This window comes from Panulirus ornatus, chromosome 45, assembly GCF_036320965.1.
Source record: "Panulirus ornatus isolate Po-2019 chromosome 45, ASM3632096v1, whole genome shotgun sequence".
Classification (NCBI taxonomy): Eukaryota; Metazoa; Arthropoda; class Malacostraca; order Decapoda; family Palinuridae; genus Panulirus; species Panulirus ornatus.
The window spans coordinates 2,052,519-2,075,116 of record NC_092268.1 but is presented as its reverse complement, the minus strand read 5'-3'; the positions used below and the strand labels follow the sequence as shown (position 1 = coordinate 2,075,116).

General features: G+C 39.8%; 1 protein-coding gene across 18 annotated transcripts in view; it reads right to left on the bottom strand.

The window, feature by feature from the left end:
- LOC139762983 (negative elongation factor D-like) overlaps positions 1–22,598 on the bottom strand; it is a 275,049-nt gene that overhangs the window by 8,249 nt on the left and 244,202 nt on the right. For 9 of the 18 annotated variants that reach the window (XR_011715931.1, XR_011715932.1, XR_011715936.1 and 6 more), the window contains 4 exons: positions 9,167–9,749; positions 8,864–8,948; positions 8,311–8,399; positions 1,891–2,857 (listed from right to left, as the gene is read on the bottom strand). The exons of 1 other annotated variant lie outside the window; for it this stretch is intronic. Coding sequence is in view for 1 of the 17 variants with exons in the window: in XM_071688475.1 (XP_071544576.1) it covers positions 11,294–11,372 (79 nt within the window). In the remaining 16 variants the exon portion in view is untranslated. Of the gene's footprint in view, positions 1–1,877; positions 2,858–8,310; positions 8,400–8,863; positions 8,949–9,166; positions 9,750–11,276; positions 11,373–22,598 lie in introns of those variants that run through there. 8 more of the 18 variants (XR_011715929.1, XR_011715941.1, XR_011715939.1 and 5 more) reach the window with 7 other exon arrangements.

The window sequence follows — 22,598 nt, the reverse complement described above, 5'->3', positions numbered from 1 at the left end:
TCAACTAAGTTCTCTCGAGTCTATGATGACCATGTAAAGTATCTTCAAACATAAGCAACACTGGACCATATCTATGAAAGTCTCTCGATCGCATTTACAACTATGATTCAAAAATTATCTTTTAATGAACTTTTATGCAAGTAAAAATGTTATTCCTCATTCAAAAATTATCTTTTAATGAACTTATTTTCTATTTTTATATATTTTGCTTTGTCGCTGTCTCCCGCGTTTGCGAGGTAGCGCAAGGAAACAGACGAAAGAAATGGCCCAACCCACCCCCATACACATGTATATACATACACATCCACACACGCAAATATACATACCTATACATCTCAATGTACACATATATATACACACACAGACACATACATATATACCCATGCACACAATTCACACTGTCTGCCTTTATTCATTCCCATCGCCACCTCGCCACACGTGGAATACCATCCCCCTCCCCCCTCATGTGTGCGAGGTAGTGCTAGGAAAAGACAACAAAGGCCCCATTCGTTTACACTCATTCTCTAGCTGTCATGCAATAATGCCTGAAACCACAGCTCCCTTTCCACATCCAGGCCCCACACAACTTTCCATGGTTTACCCCAGACGCTTCACATGCCCTGATTCAATCCACTGACAGCACGTCAACCCCGGTATACCACATCGATCCAATTCACTCTATTCCTTGCCCGCCTTTCACCCTCCTGCATGTTCAGGCCCTGATCACTCAAAATCTTTTTCACTCCATCTTTCCACCTCCAATTTGGTCTCCCACTTCTCCTCGTTCCCTCCACCTCCGACACATATTTCCTCTTGGTCAATCTTTCCTCACTCATTCTCTCCATGTGCCCAAACCATTTCAAAACACCCTCTTCTGCTCTCTCAACCACGCTCTTTTTCTTTCCACACATCTCTCTTACCCTTACATTACTTACTCGATCAAACCACCTCACACCACACATTGTCCTCAAACATCTCATTTCCAGCACATCCACCCTCCTGCGCACAACTCTATCCATAGCCCACGCCTCGCAACCATACAACATTGTTGGAACCACTATTCCTTCAAACATACCCATTTTTGCTTTCCAAGATAATGTTCTCGACTTCCACACATTCTTCAAGGCTCCCAGGATTTTCGCCCCCTCCCCCACCCTTTGATTCACTTACACTTCCATGGTTCCATCCGCTGCCAGATCCACTCCCAGATATCTAAAACACTTTACTTCCTCCAGTTTTTCTCCACTCAAACTTACCTCCCAATTGATTTGACCCTCAACCCTACTGTACCTAATAACCTTGCTCTTATTCACACTTACTCAACTTTCTTCTTTCACACACTTTACCAAACTCAGTCACCAGCTTTTGCAGTTTTTCACATGAATCAGCCACCAGCGCTGTATCATCAGCGAACAACAACTGACTCGCTTCCCAAACTCTCTCAACCACAACAGACTTCATACTTGCCCCTTTCCAAAACTCTTGCATTCACCTCCCTAACAACCCCATCCATAAACAAATTAAACAACCATGGAGACATTATACACCCCTGCCGCAAACCTACATTCACTGAGAACCAATCACTTTCCTCTCTTCCTACACATACACATGCCTTACATCCTCGATAAAAACTTTTCGCCGCTTCTAACAACTTGCCTCCCACACCATATATTCTTAATACCTTCCACAGAGTATCTCTATCAACTCTATCATATGCCTTCTCAAGATCCATAAATGCTAAATACAAATCCATTTGCTTTTCTAAGTATTTCTCACATACATTCTTCAAAGCAAACACCTGATCCACACATCCTCTACCACTTCTGAAACCACACTGCTCTTCCCCAATCTGATGCTCTGTACATGCCTTCACCCTCTCAATCAATACCCTCCCATATAATTTACCAGGAATACTCAACAAACTTATACCTCTGTAATTTGAGCACTCACTCTTATCCCCTTTGCCTTTGTACAATGGAACTATGCACGCATTCCGCCAATCCTCAGGCACCTCACCATGGGTCATACATACATTTAATAACCTTACCAACCAGTCAACAATACAGTCACCCCCTTTTTTCATAGATTCCACTGCAATACCATCCAAACCTGCTGCCTTGCCGGCTTTCATCTTCCGCAAAGCTTTTACTACCTCTTCTCTGTTTACCAAATCATTTTCCCTAACCCTCTCACTTTGCACACCACCTCGACCAAAACACCCTATATCTGCCACTCTATCATCAAACATTCAACAAACCTTCAAAATACTCACTCCATCTCCTTCTCGCATCACCACTACTTGTTATCACCTCCCCATTAGCGTCCTTCACTGAAGTTCCCATTTGCTCCCTTGTCTTACGCACTTTATTTACCTCCTTCCAGAACATCTTTTTTATTCTCCCTAAAATTTAATGATACACTCTCACCCTAACTCTCATTTGCCCTCTTTTTCACCTCTTGCACCTTTCTCTTGACCTCCTGTCTCTTTCTTTTATACATCTCCCACTCAATTGCATTTTTTCCCTGCAAAAATCGTCCAAATGCCTCTCTCTTCTCTTTCACTAATAATCTTACTTCTTCATCCCACCACTCACTACCATTTGTAATCAACCCACCTCCCATGCTTCTATGCAAGTAAAAATGTTATTCCTCCTAAACTCATTCTGTAAGAATGACTCATCACTAAATCCTAAAGTATTTGGAAGCCTGGTAAATAAACTAAACTGGCACTTATATACAAACATACTTCTATTATCAACTAAGTTCTGTCGAGTCGGCAGTGGTCACGTGTGTTTCTTGCTGCTGCTGCTGCTCCATATCATGCACTAAGGCCATTCCACATTCGTACAGAAGACACCTGGAAAATAAGTCAACAATGAAAAGAGCTTAATAAAACTACGTGCAAGGAGCACTGCTACTGCTATCAAGTTATAACTCACATATAATAATGCACCTATCATTTGTTGCCATATATATGTACCCACCCAATGCTGTAATTCTTACATTAACAAGTACACCAACATGAGCTTGCTACATCATCATCTCTTACCTAATCGCCAAATATTTTCATAGTTTCAGATGCTAAAAGCTACCAAAACTAAGTTCTCACAAATATAATCAAAATCAGAAAACACAGCCTCAGCAGTACATACACAAAAACAAAATCAAGAGTTTATACGTATCTAATTGCACAGATTGTGATTTTCCAAATCTTCAAGCCTCACCTACATGTGGACTGCAAGCACTATGTCCATAAACATATAATCTCTCCTTGTCACACACAACACTAAACACTTGGCTCACACATCTCATTCTTTGCAACTCTATTTTCCTGCAGTAAGCACTATGAGTTAGCCCTGCCTTTTAGCACAATGGTAGGATCAATAGATATTAGAAATAGTTATGAACATTATGTAGTAGTAGGAGATACGAGCATTAGCTGGAAGCATTAGACAGAAGCAGTATACCACATCGTTCCAATTCACTCTATTCCTTGCACGCCTTTCACCCTCCTGCATGTTCAGGCCCCGATCACTCAAAATCTTTTTCACTCCATCTTTCCACCTAAAATTTGGTCTCCCACTTCTCCTCATTCCCTCCACCTCTGACACATATATCCTCTTTGTCAATCTTTCCTCACTCATTCTTTCCATGTGACCAAACCAATTCAAAACACCCTCTTCTGCTCTCTCAACCACGCTCTTTTTATTTCCTCACATCTCTCTTACCCTTACATTACTTACTCAATCAAACCACCTCACACCACATATTGTCCTCAAACATCTCATTTCCAGCACATCCACCCCCCTGCGCACAACTCTATCCATAGCCCACGCCTCGCAACCATACAACATTGTTGGAACCACTATTCCTTCAAACATACCCATTTTTGCTTTCCGAGAAAATGTTCTCAACTTCCAAACATTCTTCAAGGCTCCAAGAATTTTCGCCCCCTCCCCCACCCTATGATTCACTTCCGCTTCCATGGTTCCATCCGCTGCCAGATCCACTCCCACATATCTAAAACACTTTACTTCCTCCAGTTTTTCTCCATTCAAACTTACCTCCCAATTGACTTGACCCTCAACCCTACTGTACCTAATAACCTTGCTCTTATTCACATTTACTCTTAACTTTCTTCTTTCACACACTTTACCAAACTCAGTCACCAGCTTCTGCAGTTTCTCACATGAATCAGCCACCAGCGCTGTATCATCAGCTAACAACAACTGACTCACTTCCCAAGCTCTCTCATTCACAACAGACTGCATACTTGCCCCTCTTTCCAAAACTCTTGCATTCACCTCCCTAACAACCCCATCCATAAACAAATTAAACAACCATGGAGACATCACACACCCCTGCCGCAAACCTACATTCACTGAGAACCAATCACTTTCCTCTCTTCCTATACGTACACATGCCTTACATCCTCGATAAAAACTTTTCACTGCTTCTAACAACTTGCCTCCCACACCATATATTCTTAAAACCTTCCACAGAGCATCTCTATCAACTCTATCATACGCCTTCTGCAGATCCATAAATACTACATACAAATCCATTTGTTTTTCTAAGTATTTCTCACATACATTCTTCAAAGCAAACACCTGATCCACACATCCTCTACCACTTCTGAAACCACACTGCTCTTCCCCAATCTGATGCTCTGTACATGCCTTCACCCTCTCAATCAATACCCTCCCATATAATTCACCAGGAATACTCAACAAACTTATACCTCTGTAATTTGAGCACTCACTCTTATCCCCTTTGCCTTTGTACAATGGCACTATGCAAGCATTCCACCAATCCTCAGGCATCTCACCATGAATCATACATACATTAAATAACCTTACCAACCAGTCAACAATACAGTCACCCCCTTTTTTCATAGATTCCACTGCAATACCATCCAAACCTGCTGCCTTGCCGGCTTTCATCTTCTGCAAAGCTTTTACTACCTCTTCTCTATTTACCAAATCATTTTCCCTAACCCTCTCACTTTGCACACCACCTCGACCAAAACACCCTATATCTGCTACTCTATCATCAAACACATTCAACAAACCTTCAAAATACTCACTTTATCTCCTCACATCACCACTACTTGTTATCACCTCCCCATTAGCCCCCTTCACTGAAGTTCCCATTTGCTCCCTTGTCTTACGCACTTTATTTACCTCCTTCCAAAACATCTTTTTATTCTCCCTGAAATTTAATGATACTCTCTCACCCCAACTCTCATTTGCCCTCTTTTTCACCTCTTGCACCTTTCTCTTGACCTCCTGCCTCTCTTTTATACCTCTCCCACTCATTTGCATTTTTTCCCTGCAAAAAAAGAAGCAGTAGGTTGGAAAATTAAGCAGGAATATTAAGTAAACACATTAAGCAATAGTAGTTGGTAGGAACACTAAGCAGGAGCCTCTGAAACACTGAACCAGAGTTCCCTCTGCCAATGGCCTGTTAAGACTGAGGCAGCAAATGGTAAGAATAGCACTGGATTCACCAGTTATGAAAAGAACTATGGATGGTGGTACCTAGCACTGTTTATACTGTAGAGTAAATGGTCCAACAATGTTAAGTTCTTTTAAGTATATATTTTCATTAAGTTCCTTTATATATATATCTATGATAAAGCTATTTATAATCTAATTTGATATACAATAATAAAGAAAAACACACACTATCCCTTTAAAGCCATTACTCTGATGTGGTTCGGGCTTGTAGAAAAAGCTAAAGGAGTTTACAAGGAAAGTATAATTAAGGGGGTTGGTGTGAGGATCATCATCAGTGACCTGAAGAAATAGATTAGAGGAGTACTGGAGGGAAAAAATGAGGCAAGAATGTGTGGAATGGTATCTGTGGGAAGCATGTAAAGAAAAAACGAGTGGAAACTTTAGCCATCACCATTCCCTTGTAGAGTTTTGAGGGGAATGGTAGTCAGAGAGACATATCTATAGGAACATGAATCTGGAAATTTATCTACCAGAAGCAAAATTTCATAAAAGTATGATGTGTAATCCAATCTTTGCTGACTACATGACAACCTCAATTAATGCCAACATCCTAAAATTTCAAAAAAGTTATAAGTGAGAAATACCATGAGATTGACAAAAATGGCAAGAGTAAATGAAGCTAGGGGAGTGATAGAATTGGGAGGTATTTAAGGGAGCAGTGTTGGCATGTGCAAGTACAAGGTGGGAGATGGGTAGGTGAGAAAGGGTAAAAAGTGGCGAGATGAAGTTACAAGTGAAAGCAAAAAGGGAAGTTTATGGGAAACACTTACAAGGAAAAAAGTACAAACGATTGAGAGATGTATCAGAGAAAGAGGTCGAAAGGAAGGTGAAAAGGCTGCAGATAAATGAGGGCTGAGGTGAGCACCTATCAGGAAACTTCAGGGTGAATGAGAGTTTTTGGAAGCTCAAATGGTACGAGGAAAACAAGAAAACAAACGAGAACTTCAGTGAAAGGGGAAAATGAAGCGGTGACAGGTAGCAATGAGATGAGATGGAATGAGTATTTTGAAAGATTGGTTAAATGATGTTGATGAAAGGGTGGCTTATGTAAGGAGTTCAGGTCAAGGAAGTATGCAGTACGTCATTGTCATGGAAAGGAGTTTGGTGAAACTAGTATGCAAGTCTTGCACAAGATGAAATGTGGCTTATCATCTGGAGACGATGGCATTGCATTTGAATTTCATATAGGGATGACTGCTGTAATTTGGTTCATTAGGATTTTCAATGTATGGATGGATCAAGAGGAAGACCTGAGGGTTAGTGGAATGCTTGTATAATGCCACTGTACATCAAGGAGACAATGTTGAGTTTTCCAAATTCAGAGGTACAAGATGTTTGTCAATTGTACCTGGCAGTTTGTTTGTAAGTGGTGACAGAGAGGGTGAAGGCAAGTACAGAGCAGCAGAGGAAGGATGAACAAAATGATTTCATAAGAGGCAGAGAATGAATGAATCTGGTGTTTGCTTTAAAGGATGTGTGTGAAAGAAACAATTGGAGAAACGAGAATTTGTATATAGCATTTACGGATCTAGGGAAGAATATGATGGGGCTAATAGAGATGCCTTGCATAAGTTCTTACAAACTAGTCCAAGAGGAAAGTTGCTGTAAGCAGTGGAAAGTTCTAATGAAGGTTGTAAGGCTCATGCAAGAGTAGGGAGAGATGAAAGAACTGTTCCAGTTGAAGGATTGTTTATGACAGGGGTCGATAATGTTATGTAATGTTATCATGGCTGTTAAATTCACCTATGGATGAAGTATTGAGGGAGGTAAATGCAAGGGTCTTTGAGAGAGGGGCATGTATGCAGTCTGTAGCAAGCGAGGACCTGGGAAGCAAGTCATATGTTTGGTGATGACAAAGCACTGGGAGCAGATTGCAATTTGAAACTGCGCTTGTTGTTGAAAGAGTTCAGAAGTGTTTATTAAAAGAGAAATAGTAAATGTGAATAAGAGTAAGGTTATTAGGTTTAGCTAGGTTAGGGACAGAGATTGTTGAGGTGTGAATCTGAATGGAGAAAATTTGGAGGAGTGAAGTATTTCAGATAACTTGGAGTGGACATGGTAACAAATGGACCCATGGAAACAAAGAAAATATTAATTTGGAGAATGACAGGATGTGTGTAGGAATTGTAGGGGACATGGACAAGGGAAAGACCAAACAAGATGGAAAAATGGGATGAGAAAGATTATTGTGGTCAAGGCCTGAACATACAGGAGGATGAAAGGCGTGCATTAAACAATGAACTGGAATATGGAATACAGGGGTAGAAGTGCAGTTAAGTGACTGAATCAGAATGTGAGGCAGCTGGAGGTAACCTTGGAAAGGTCTGTGGGGCCTGGCTTTGGATAGGGGGCTGCAGTTTTGGTGCATTTCATGCAAAAGCTAAAGAATATACATGTATGCAAGTGAATGTGGCCTCTCTTAGTTTGTTCCTGATGCTGACTCACTAACACGAGATACAGCAAACAGAAAATAATAAGCAAGTTTTTCCTTGTTGTAGTGCCTAAATTTGCCAAATAACACATACTGACCACTTAAAAGGAACAGTTATGTACACAAGATATCACGAGAATCTACCAATTTTCAGAATTAACAAATGCTCTAGTAGATAAAATCAATTTTGTTAATTCAGAAACTTCCACTACTAGTATATGCTTATATGATTATCCTAATACAACTATGCCTATCAGATCTTTAAATCTTACTTGATGCCGACCAGAAATATATAAAACCATTCCTCTCCAAGGTATAGGTAATTAGGCAAATATATGGTGGTATGGTATAAGAACTTACTTGAAAGCAGCCATTCCTATCAATTATATACAATAGCAGGGACTTCTATTTTCTTGAATGATGCCTTCTCACTAAATCATACAACAGGACTGTAAAAAATAAATGAGGTTAACAGATGATACATGTGGTTTTGGCATATTTCATGCAACAGATAAAGATTGGATGAGAATAAACGCAACCTTACTTCATATGTTCCTGGTGCTATTTCGCTAACACGCAAAATGGTAAATATAAAAAGAAACCGATTTTCTTGTAGTGCCCGAGTTTATCTAATAACCCAGATATTGACCATTCTAAAGGAATGGTCATATACACAAGAGATATCTCAGGTGAATCTTACCCAATTTCAGATGTACAACAAATGCTCTAGTACATAACTCCTACTGTCATCTCAGTTAACATGAAAACTGCAAACTTCCACGTTTTCATTATCATAATACAATTATGCCTATCTTTAAATTTTATTGTGCTGACTAGAATGATGAGAACAATCCCTCTCCAAGGTATAGGTAATTATTAGGTAAATATATGGTGGTATGGTATAATAACTTACTCGAGAGCAGCCATTCCTGTCAATTATATACAAAGCAGGGACTTCCGTTTTCTTGAATGCCTTCTCACTACATCATACAACAGGACTGTAAAAAATAATAATTGAGAGGTTGACATAGGATACATGTGTCAACTCAGAAACTTTCATTACTAGTATATGCTTTCATGATTATCATAATACAACTATGCCTATCAGATCTTTAAATCCTACTTGGTGCTGACCAGAAAGATATAAAACCATCCCTCTCCAAGGTATAGGTAATCATTTGGTAAATAAATGACAATATGGTATATTAGTACTTACTAAACAGCAGCCATTCCTGTCAGTTATATACAACTGACTTGTGACCTTGAATGTTGACATAACATCATACAACAGGCCTGGAAAAAATAAAAATTCAGAAACAGATATTGTTGAAGAAAGGAAAAAACAAAACAATGCAAGTGTGTGGTGTGTGGTGTGGTGCGTGTGTGTGGTATGTGTGTGGTGGGGAAGATGCAAAGAACTGCAGCTGCTTACGCAAAGAGTTGCAATAATTGTAGTCTACTACGATATTTTTATCCCTTGCTACTTCCTCAAACGAATTATCAGATATGTTACTATATACAGTGTATTACTACATCCACTACAACATATGCTAAAATATGCATGCAATATTAGTAAAGTTAACAGTAACATATGCATAATACCATTTCTAAACCAATAAAACAAAGTTGTCAAGTCATGTCAGTCACTCTGTCAAATTGGGTCATGTCAAAAAATCACCAGACACGAAACATCCTCAGCACGTATCAGGAACACTCGGAGAGGATATCTTCTAATGATCTCGATGATGGTTTGGAAGATCAAGTGGATGACCCTTGCGACTGCATTTGTCCTCCTGCTCCTGCAAAATGAAAGTGAATAGTCTCGTATTAAAAACCAACGTCATCTGTTAAATGCAGATATTCTCAACATTGCCAACGTAAGCAGTTTCTCCTTTAAAATCAATTATAATTCTCAATATATTTATCAACTAGTTACCACAAAACCAAAAATACTGACATACCCGTGAGTACAAAAGAAAATTGGGTACACTTCCTAAACTGTACATAGGATAAGCAGATTAATTAACATGTTCTCTCTTGTGCATATGCTAGAAATTACATCTTCCGCAGCTCTGTATGCCAAACCACAAGCAACCTACTTAACTGTACAATAAATTAACTGCATATTTCCTTTAATAGAAATATGGGTGATAAATGAAACGTCTCATCCATACATCATTGGAATTACTGTAACTTAACCATTTTTACCCTCCCAGATAGTGAAATCTTGTCCCATACATTCCTCGATGCTCCATTACCATTAAGACAACCATTCTTACCCTCCCAGATAGTGAAATCTTATCCCATACATTCCTCGATGCTCCATTACCATTAACCAAAACCCCTTTCTGGCTCCTGTAGCTTCACAGCTGCACTATTTCCAGTAGCACGGAAATAATGGGGCTCCTTTGGAGTAACAAATTCATCACTGAGAATGAAATTTTGTCAACAGACTATTTAGTTTCGCCTAATGTCACTTGACAATCATAGTCAGGACATAACTGATGGTTTAACAGCAAACTACACAATTATGAGAGATTAAATTCTTAAACCATTACCACAGGAGAATAGCTTAATATTGAAAACGAAGTCATGAAGAACTTAAGTGGTAAATTACCTAATTTACTCGCTGTATATGCCTCAATCCATCTACATGGGTTTCAATGGGCACCTGAATAAAGTCAACCACTCAATCAATTCGCAAAAACAGAACTACTGTTGTTGTTTATATCAACCGACGCCATGTTGGATCTGATTTCCGCGATCGGTAAATAATTATGTAAAATAATCAATGTTAATGACAAAAGATTTACGAGGCTTAAAACGATCCTAAGGGGCAGATAAATGTAAATTATAAAAATACTAAACTATTTGCTGACCAAGGCCACTAAAAGTTTAGATAAATTTATACCAAATGTACATCACATCCAATCACCCTCCATTTTCCCTGGCAAACATATCCCTTAATGCTTTATCTAATGGCTGTAAAACATTCTACAAATCATAACTTGCAGCAATTCTGTAAAAACTACACAATTATGGAATAAATGAAACATTCAAGCTGTTGGTCAAAGCTAACCTACACATTTAACTAATGTGTCAAAATAATGTTAAAGACCCCAGACCAACTTCCAATCTGCCACTATGTACCAAGACGAAATAACGTCACAATTCGCCATTAAGGACATTATTAATAGGTTTTCAAATCTGCCATAGTTTAATATATATATGAAACCGTCGATTAATGGCGTCAAATTTCAATTCCTCCCTATATCAAGTAGGGAAATAATGCATATCATGAAACCCAAGAGGACTGGACAACTTACCCTCACGGAGCCGATGGTCAAAGAGGTTGCAAATCGTAAGGACTCGTTCTCGAAACCTCGGTATGGTGTGGATTCGAAGCGGCTTCGAACACAAACCTTCAAACGAATATTGAGTTTTTACCAAGTCTTTCTCATTATTTCCAGAACAAACTCAATAAAATCTCCTCGAATATAAAGACAGAGAATATGTATATAAAATGTAACAAGCTGATCCATCAGATAATGATAAAAAATAAACCCGAGATATTTCTTGAGTTCATTCACGGTTCAAAGCCGAGTTGAGCGGGGTGAAGCAATCCGAGTCGTTTTAATAGGTCATAATGAGCGGTTCGGTTGTTTCATCTTTAACATGATATTTGCAACAGATATAAAGATACTCAAATTTTGGTTTGGACAACCGTGAAGCTACAATTTTTTACTTACTTTTACATACAAAAGCAGTCATTTTACCCGAATAAACATATTATACCGCAATCTTAACGTTAATTGAAAATTAAACAGCCACTTCAACAACTAGAATATGACATTGTCCAGTCTAAAGTAACAGGCGCGACATTCCTTTCATCTAGAGACATTTGCGAGTTCATGAACATTCTCGTTGGGGAAGCCCTGTTAGGTTTAGGTCATCTTGATGTCATCTAAGATATAGAATTACGTTGCTTATGAAGCCATGTGAGCGAACTACAGTAACAAATACTAACGGAGATGTGCTCCATATTAATTCCTCGCTTATTATCTCCTATCTGCTTTAAGATACGTTCAAATCGGCTTCCATGTGTATTCAATGGACACATAAGTTATCGGTATTCTAACATCAGAGAAGAAAAGATATTTCACAAAGTAAACATTTTCACTTAATTTCCCTCTGATTGGTCTCATATTTCTCCTTTCTCGTTATTTCTCCTGCAGTTATTGGTGCTCATCTGAACAAAATGCAACTGTTCTGTCTTTTCTGTATCAAAAACAAACTAATTCTATCTATATACAATATAACATTTATGTCTCTTTCTCACTCTGCCTCTCCTTTTATCTATCTGCATGTATTGCTTAAATCAAATGTCTACTAGAGTCAATAAAACAAAATTCCTTGTATTTCTTATGGACTAAATGTCTAAAAACGTAATAAATCAGTTACTAAAAGGCAAAATCAATTCTCATAAATTTGTCACATACAATTGTCAGTTTCATATGAGTGCAAACTGGTTCTTTAAGTCCAATGTGTTGCAATCCAATTCTGATTACGTAAACTATTAGGTTCTCACTAGCTTATAATGACAATCATCAGGAAAAATCTTGATGATGCAAGAAATAACATGCCAATCTGGATTATATATATCTAATAAAACCTAGTATGTTTGAAGGTCAAGCACATGGAATCTGCAATATTACTCATACCAAAAAACATACTGTTATGATTAACAATATTCCTAATACTAAAAAAAACTACTGTTGTGGTGATGGTTCCATCCTACCTAGTAACTTTTTCCTCAATCATTAACTTAGTTACGTTTCTTTTTCCATGCCTGGTTGACCAGTGCTGACATATCTAATGTATCTGTCTATTTACATCTCTGACACCTGTTCCAACTGGAACTCCCTCAAGGAAGTGTTGGCCATGGCAAGTCTCCAGAACTAGTGAACTCCAGCATTACTTCTTAGCCTTTAGTGCCCCACTCTTAACATGCAACAGGCAGAGGGCAACTCTAGCACAGTTTGGAGAGTGTTTGCACAGTGTTTGGAGAGGCTCCTTACTAATATTCCTATTGACGCCACCTACCTAAAGCTTCAGCTTAAGTGTTCCTACCAACTACTTTTATTTACTGCTCCTCCCCTTTTGCCAAACTAGAGGGATAGCACATAAGAGTTCATTGTGGAAATATCTATGAGCTACAAAGAATGAGCTGTGTGAATTAAGTTTTGTCAAGTGTTATGTATGACATGGAGAGATTGTGTGTTTGTGGACAGAGTGCCAATTGCCCATGTGTGGGTGAGTCAGAAAGAAAAGGCAGCTAACTGGGTCAGAGGAGTGCAACCTGACTACCACTGAAGTCCTGGCTCACTACACAGCTGTCACCAACCTTTCCTGATATATTTAATCATGATATAATTCTCCTGATCCAATCTAACTGAGTACCATTCGTTTAAACTTTTCCCGATAATCTCTTTAGCTTTTTTCAACTGAGACAGCACGGGCAACTGAGAGCCCTAATCAGAGCCACCTTGGTTACACTATATGTACATGTACCCTAGCCTAAGCCTAGTCCCATTTTACTGACCAACCCACAATGGAAGATGAACAGCTTGTGTTGACTATAGACGGACTATCACATCCTGGATTCAAACCTATATAGACTGACTATCACATCCTGGATTCAAACCTATGTGGGTTCAACATGTATGGCCTGTAAATGCTATCACTCATTTTCTTGTGCTCTATTTCAGATTTGAAGGCAGTAATGAATCACAGTTATTTCAGATTTTCTGTGGTATTTGCTTCATAATGGTATCCAATCCCAGCATTTCATCTTATGTAAAGACCACTCTGTTCCATAGTCTACATTACACTTGTCACAAGCATGGACAAGAAAGAATTTTGGGTAATTACTATAAATAATTTTCAAATGTTAAGTAATCATTTACATAGTTTACATAAATATAACAATCAAAAGCTGGAAAACCATATCTGAAAGATCAGTAATATATCTATAATTCAAAAACTCTGAAATACAACTGCTGTTCAACTCTGAAATATGAATGCAGATTAAACCAAAGTAATTCAGAATGACACTTGGGTCTGATATACACACTAATTTGGGAACACCTAATCTACGTATCAACCTTGGCATCAAAATGAATTTTTGTATTTTAAGGAATTTTATCATATTATCATTACACTTAGTCACTGTCTCCTGCATAAGCAAGGTAGCGCAAGGAAACAGATGAAAGAATGGCCCAACCCACCCACTTACACATGTATATACATAAACGCCCACACACGCTCATATACATACCTATACATTTCATTATCTACATATATACACGTACATATTCATACTTGCGGCCTTCATCCATTCCTGTCGCCAACCCACCACACATGAAATGACACCCCCCCTTCCCCCTGCGTGCACGCAAGGTAGTGCAAGGAAAAGACAACGAAGGCCACATCTGTTCACACTCAGTCTCTAGCTGTCATTAGTAATGCATCAAAACCACAGCTCCCTTTCCACATCCAGGCCCTACAAAACTTTCCATGGTTTACCCCAGACGCTTCACATGCTCTGGTTCAATCCAGTGACAGCACGTAGACCCCAGTATACAATTAACTCTCTTCATTGCGTGCCTTTCACCCTCCTGTATGTTCAGGCTTTGATCGCTCAAAATCTTTTTCACTCCATCCTTCCATCTCCACCTCTGACACATATATCCTCTTTGTCAATCTTTCCTCAATCGATCTTTCCATGTGACCAAACCAGATATATAAAAAAGTTTTGGAAATATTTTCCCTAATTAAACAGGAACTAATCAAGAATTTGCTTCAAGATAAACATAAATTCGTAAACAGCTTATTGGTAACATTTTCTTTGTTTGGTTTGGTTTTTATGAAGCAACTAAGATTAAGATAGGGGAACAGTAACATTTGGCTGATTTAAGTTACTCTAGGTTAGGTGGGCTGGGGTCAGTTTGGGTTACAGTCAGGATTACATTCTGAGGTTACACTTAGGGTATATCTAGTTAGATATTTCTGCAATTATTCAGGGTAGGAGAATGTCAAGTTGCCATAGAACACCTAAACCAGTTCTGGTGCTACACTCTCCACATCATGGATGCTTTGGTGAATCTGACTGCCCTTGGCTGCACATAATAGGACCAGGTTTCTGGCACCAGCCAAACAGCCACAATATTAAGGACTTCCCACACGCCTCCACACCAGTGGGTACTCAGCACCATAACACGGCCAAGAATCCGGCAGTTTTCGATATCTCCAGAGTTACTACGGCCCACTCACTCGCCATACTATATTCAGAGTTTCACTTAAAAAACACAATACTTCTTTTGTTCAAAAATGGCCACCCCTCTGTCCCTCCTCCAGCACCACCTCCACCAATGCTTGCTAAATTTGACTCACTACCTCACGCTCAATTACAAAATATTTATTTAGATTACAAAAAGTCACAGTACACATAATGTTAACAAATAACAAATAACAAAGCTAAAGAAAATTAATTCATTAACAATAATCATAGAAGCCAAACAGGAAAAATCATTTATTTACAAAAATCCTGGAAACCAGTTACATTGCAACATTAAAGAAATGGCAAAGCTTAAATAAACACCTTAAAACTTTTAATTTGTGTGAATTACTATCCTCTGTAGGATTTTACTTCCCAAAGCATATTGGTTAGTCATAGCAGCTTACAGCCCACCTTGATTCAGATGGCATTATCTTTCCATAAGTCATGGTCTTTAAAAACAAAGTCCACTTTAAGGCTGACAGCATGATTGGCATACATATGTAAATAGGCATTATCTGGCTCCCCCTGCTTGAGGTTACAATTCAAGTGAAAAGTCACCTTATGCAAGGCTGTGTCACTGGAAGGGTAGTCTCACCAAAGACCTCCTCAGAGAATGAACTCCGAAGCAAAACATTTTTTGGTGTGATTAAGCTATTTCATCAACTAGTGATGCATCTCACCAAAGGTGACTCATCACTTGCAATGTAACCTCAAGCAGGAAGGGTCCAGCAATATGCATATTTTTTCATGCTAGTTCAAAATTTCCCACCACAGTGAGGTAGCACCAAGAACAGACTAAAAAAAAGCCTCATTCACCATCAACTTGTTAAGTGGAATACACCAAAACCTGAACCTTCTATCTATTACTAGCCTCACAGAACTTTACGTGGTTTCCTCTGGTTCTGTCCACTGACAGCTCATTGCCCCGCATACCTTATCATTCCAATTCATTCTGTAATGTGCATGCCTAAAATCATCTCCAACACATTCAGTATATAAACTATTTCTCAAGAATTACAAAAGTCATTCAGCTTTGCTTATTCCACAGTGCCCAAAATATGTATAAAACAAAAAAATAGAAAAAAATTGTAATCAAACTGGTAAGTGTTATGTAACTCTGAAGAGTTTCAGGAAAATGACTGCCACTGCTTGCAAATTTGTTTCTGTGAATTTTTCAAGCAATTTTCTTGGGTTACATCAGGACTCTTTGTTCCTTTTAAGTGCATGAAAGAAGTACTGGGTTAAACTTATAAATTTCTGAACTTCAAAAAGATTGAACTTAATAACAGTCATCACACATTCTGAATGGACACAGTATAGGAAGATGTCTAAAGAGAATTGTGCTTGAAAGTCCAATTACCTTCTGGACAAAAATCTAAAATAATAACGTTAAAATAATAGATTTTTACTGAGGTTTATAGACGTTGCAGTATGTAACAACAGAAATTTGATAACTTGAGACACAGAAACCTTGTGGTTAAGTATAGATGATTCGCAGTTCTGGGCTCTGTCAAAGTTGTCGTTGACAACTGTGACCTGTGTAACAGCCTCCACTATTGTTAATATACCATTACAGATGATTCCCTGCTCATGAGTCCGAATTGACTCAGTTCAGTAACTGGATGAATCTGGTGGTATCTACTTTTAATAATGTAATGTCAATCTTGTAACATGAATCTTAACTAAGTAATGTTGCAACTGAGGTATGTTACTGCATAAAACAATTTCTTCTGGAAAATGCATAATTGCCAAAATACTAGCATAAAAATCATGCAGAAAAAAAATGCAAATGAGCATCCTATTTATATTTATTTATTTATCTATTTTGCTTTGTCGCTGTCTCCTGCGTTAGCGAGGTAGCGCAAGGAAACAGACGAAAGAATGGCCCAACCCGCCCACATACACATGTATATACATACACGTCCACACATGCAAATATACATACCTATACATCTCAATGTACACATATATATACACACAGACATATACATATATACACATGTACACAATTCATACTGTCTGCCTTTATTTGTTCCCATTGCCACCTCACCACACATGGAATAACAACCCCCTCCTCCTTCATGTGTGCGAGGTAGCGCTAGGAAAAGACAACAAAGGCCCCATTTGTTCACACTCAGTCTCTAGCTGTCATGTAATAATGCACCGAAACCACAGCTCCCTTTCCACATCCAGGCCCCACACAACTTTCCATGGTTTACCCCAGATGCTTCACATGCCCTGGTTCAATCCATTGACAGCACGTCGACCCCGGTATACCACATCGTTCCAATTCACTCTATTCCTTGCCCGCCTTTCACCCTCCTGCATGTTCAGGCCCTGATCACTCAAAATCTTTTTCACTCCATCTTTCTACCTCCAATTTGGTCTCCCACTTCTCGTTCCCTCCACCTCTGACACATATATCCTCTTGGTCAATCTTTCCTCACTCATTCTCTCCATGTGACCAAACCATTTCAAAACACCCTCTTCTGCTCTCTCAACCACACTCTTTTTATTTCCACACATCTCTCTTACCCTTACATTACTTACTCGATCAAACCACCTCACACCACATATTGTCCTCAAACATCTCATTTCCAGCACATCCATCCTCCTGCGCACAACTCTATCCATAGCCCACGCCTCCCAACCATACAACATTGTTGGAACCACTATTCCTTCAAACATACCCATTTTTGCTTTCCGAGATAATGTTCTCGACTTCCAAACATTCTTCAAGGCTCCCAGAATTTTCGCCCCCTCCCCCACCCTATGATTCACTTCTGCTTCCATGGTTCCATCCGCTGCCAAATCCACTCCCAGATATCTAAAACACTTCACTTCCTCCAGTTTTTCTCCATTCAAACTTACCTCCCAATTGACTTGACCCTTAACCCTACTGTACCTAACAACCTTGTTCTTATTCACATTTACTCTCAACTTTCTTCTTACACACACTTTACCAAACTCAGTCACCAGCTTCTGAAGTTTCTCACATGAATCAGCCACCAGTGCTGTATCGTCAGCGAACAACAACTGACTCACTTCCCAAGCTCTCTCATCCACAACAGACAGTATACTTACCCCTCTTTCCAAAACTCTTGCATTCACCTCCCTAACTACCCCATCCATAAACAAATTAAACAACCATGGAGACATCACACACCCCTGCCATAAACCTACATTCACTGAGAACCAATCACTTTCTTCTCTTCCTACTCGTACACATGCCTTACATCCTCGATAAAAACTTTTCAGTGCCTCTAGCAACTTGCAATATTCTTAGTACCTTCCACAGGGTATCTCTACCAACTCTATCATATGCCTTCTCCAGATCCATAAGTGCTACATACAAATCCATTTGCTTTTCTAAGTATTTCTCATGTACATTCTTCACAGAAAACACCTGAACCACACATCCTCTACCACTTCTGAAACCACAGTGCTCTTCCCCAATCTGATGCTCAGTACATGTATTCACCCTCTCAATCAATAACCTCCCATACAATTAATCACCAGTGACGTGACCATGGGCCTATTGTTACTGCCCTGAAGAGCCTCCCGCTGAGAAGGGCTGCTCCTGGAGCTAGTCCTATGCGAGGGGCCTTTCCTCACATGCCTGGCATGTTCAGAATCGCCCTCCTTACTCGACCTCCGTATGCTGGTGGAACTGCCCGGCACATCCGACATGGCGGCAGGGATAGCAAGGTGGCGGTGCAGGTCAGTGTGAGAGTCATCAACTCCACAAGTGCATCAACAACGCACTTCCCTCCCCTGCTCCTAAACGGATCACGGGTGGTGTTGCAGCCAGCCCCAAACTGGGTCACAGGCTGTAGCAAAGCCTTTCCACTCCAGAGGGATCACGGGAAGAAGGCTGCCAAGCTCGCAGCTGCAGAAAACCGTCTGGACGGTGCGAAGGAAGCACAGCAACTGGTGGCGTTAAGCAGCAAAGCGTATCTCATGGGAAAGCGACCTCTAGCAGAGGTGTGATTTGCTGACGTAAAATTGCATAACTATCCCCTGCTTCAGCAAGGCAGTGCCAGGAAAACAGACAGAAAGGCCCCATTCATTCACACTCAGTCTCAAACCGTTATGTGTAATGCGCCAAAACCACAGCTCCCTATCCACATCCAGGCCCCACAGACCTTTCCATGGTTTACCCCAGATGCTTCACATGCCCTGGTTCAGTCCATTGACTGCACATCAACCCTGGTATACCACATCAAAAGAAAGTAAACAGCAAAATTATTAAATACAATGCAAACATCAGTTTTGCTGTACTTTTTATGGAAAATGTACATATGAAATTCAAAACAGTAATATATACCACCATTCTAAATATACCAAAACGAGTTCACAGATCCAGGCTGCTGAAATGAAAGCACTGATGGTAAACAGAGAAGTTACAAGGATGGATTTGATGAGAAACATCAAGATCTGTATTAAAAATAACTGAAAAGAAGAAACTAAAGTGATATGGCCATGTACAAAGAATGAAAGGCACAATATATGCCAAGAAGTATTTGAACTGCACCCTTGAACAAGGATATCCAGCAGGGCATTCCATGACAAAATGGATTGAACACATCAAGAGCTTGCTCAGAAGAGGAAAGACACTGGAAGAAAATTAAGAAAAAAAAAGTATGAGGAGGAAAATGAGTGAAGGTTGACTGGGAGGCCAGCAACTGACAAACATTACATCGAGTCAGCCTAGCAATCTGGTGAAAATGAAATTAGTACACTTCCCATTTTCATAACTCGGACAATTTGGTATATTCAATTGGATATATTGGATAGCTGTAAGAGAATTAGCCAGATGTCCTGTTTAGTGTACACTGCCTCAAAATTCAAAGAGTGGCCCTATATAAGAATAATTTGGATAGAAGAGACTTCATGATATTACCATTAGAAAGTGTGTATCAGATGATAGCATATACATTGTAGGACTTGGGACTTCTCAGCAAGTGCAAGTATAAACATTAGAGGCCTACTGTAGATGTACAATGCATAAGCTATTGTGTATATTTTCCTGACAGCTCCACTGGGATGTCTTCAGTACCATCGAGAAGCATTCTCTCAAGTGAGGTCCCTCAACTATGGTGGATTTCAGGGATGACCTCAACTATGACATATGCTTCAGTAGACTGGCCAGGTTAGAAAAGTGGTGTAATGATGTTATCGATATCAATGGTTTCACCTTATCACCACATTCTCATGTTCTCTGAGGCTGTAGTAATGATATACAAGTGCAGGGATGTTAAAGGATGTATGAAATACAATAAACTCTGTTAAAGGATGCATAAAATATTAAAAATCATAGATGATGAAGCAAATACAAAAGTAATCACTTAATCCTTATCAACAGAGCACCACAAATTTGGCATGCATGTCTTTGGTGACTTCAGCTGACTTAAACATTTCCAGTGTTAAACCAGAAAACAATACACTTACTAAAAGTCTTGGAAATATACACTTACACCTAACTTTAATAAATCTTTAGGAATAAAATTTGCATTTCAGATCACAAAACACAGATGAATCTTGCAGCCGTACATTCTCCACTGTAGAACCAGACCAGCCGCTCTCTTACCGCCACCAACGTGACCTCCATATTAATAAGCGAAGTGCAGAAATTCATGAATTGGGGAACCACAGCCCACCTATACAAGCCATCCCTGATGAAAAGGATGTTCATGAAGCTTTCTCTGATATCATCAGTCTTGTATCAAAAACAGTGCAAGAAGTGCAGTCAGGGGCTGATCTGAGAGATAGTCAAAATTATATCATCAATCCCCTCCCACTAGTCCAGTCATACAGTACATTGAAAACCAACAGTGACAACCAAGATTATATTACCACCACAAAAGTGGAGTCAAGTGACCAAAGCCCAACAAAAGCCACTGGGCAGGAAGAGAACATGGTGACAGAGAGTGTAGCAGAAGTCCTTCCCATTCTCTATTCTGAGGGTAATGAGGCAGTCATCAGCCAAATCCAACGTGTAGTCCAGCAGCTACAACAGCAGCATCTGGGAATTACTGCAGACAATGACCAGGATTCACTTATTTTTTCTGATGTGGATGAACCACTGGTACAATTTACAACCTATAGTCCCCCTAGTCTAAGTGATGCTATGGTAGATGAAGTAGACATGAATGAGGAAACTAGAAATGAAGACCAAGTTTTGATGCAGCCAGATGTGGCAGAGTCAAACACAAATAATTCCAATGGTATTAATGAATTACATGATAACTTTTTTAATGAGGAAATTGTGGTTGAGACTGTCATTACTCCAGATGGTCCAGTGTTGATGCTTCAAAATGGTGCCTCAATCACATCTCATAAGAGCTCAAATACTTCATCGACTGAAGGTCAGACGACTTCTGATAATGACAGTTCAGCATTCGATGTGAATCCAGGAATTTCTAATGAAGGGCTTGCAATTTCTGATGAAGGCTCGGAAATGGCTTCTGATGAGGACCCAACCGCTTCTGAAGAAAGCCTAGCAGCTTCTGACAACAAGGGTCTGGTAACCCATGACGAGATCCCAGCAGCTTCTGATGAGGGTTCAGCAACTGCTGCTCCTGATGATGACCTGGCAACATCTGTTCCTGATAAGGACCTGGCAACAGTTTTCCACAATGAGGACCAGGCAACAGCTTTTCCCATTAAGGACCTAACAACAATTTTTCCTAGTAAGGACCTGGCAACAGCTTTACCTGATGACGACCTGGCAACAGTCTTTTCTGATGAAGATCTAGCAACAATCTTACTTGATGACAGCTTGGCAACAGCTTTTCCTGATGAGGATATGGCAATAACTTCCACTGATGAGGGCCTGACAGCAGCTTCTTCTAATGAGAGCCTGGCAGTAACTCCTGATGAAGGCCTTGCAGCAGTTTCCCCTGATGACAGCCTGACAGCTGCTTCTCCTTATGAGGGCTTAGCAGCAATTTCTGTTGACCGCCCAGTAACACTTTCCAATGTTGGCCTAACAACAGCTTCTCCTGAAGAGGGCCCAGCAGTAACTTCTGAAGAGGGGTTAGCAGCAACATTTAAAGAGGGTTCAACTACTGTTTCTCCTGATGACTTGGCAACGGCTCCTGATAAGAACTTTGTAATAGTTTCTGATGGCTCAACAGTGGCTTCTGACAAGGACCCAGCAATGGCTTCTCTTGACAAGGGGGTCCCAGTAACAATTTCTCTTGACGAGGGCCCAACAACTGCTTCTTCAATTGAGAGTCTAGCAACAAGCCCAACTAAGGAGGGTCTAGCAGCAGGATCTGGTGAGGACCTAGCTGAAGCTTCATAC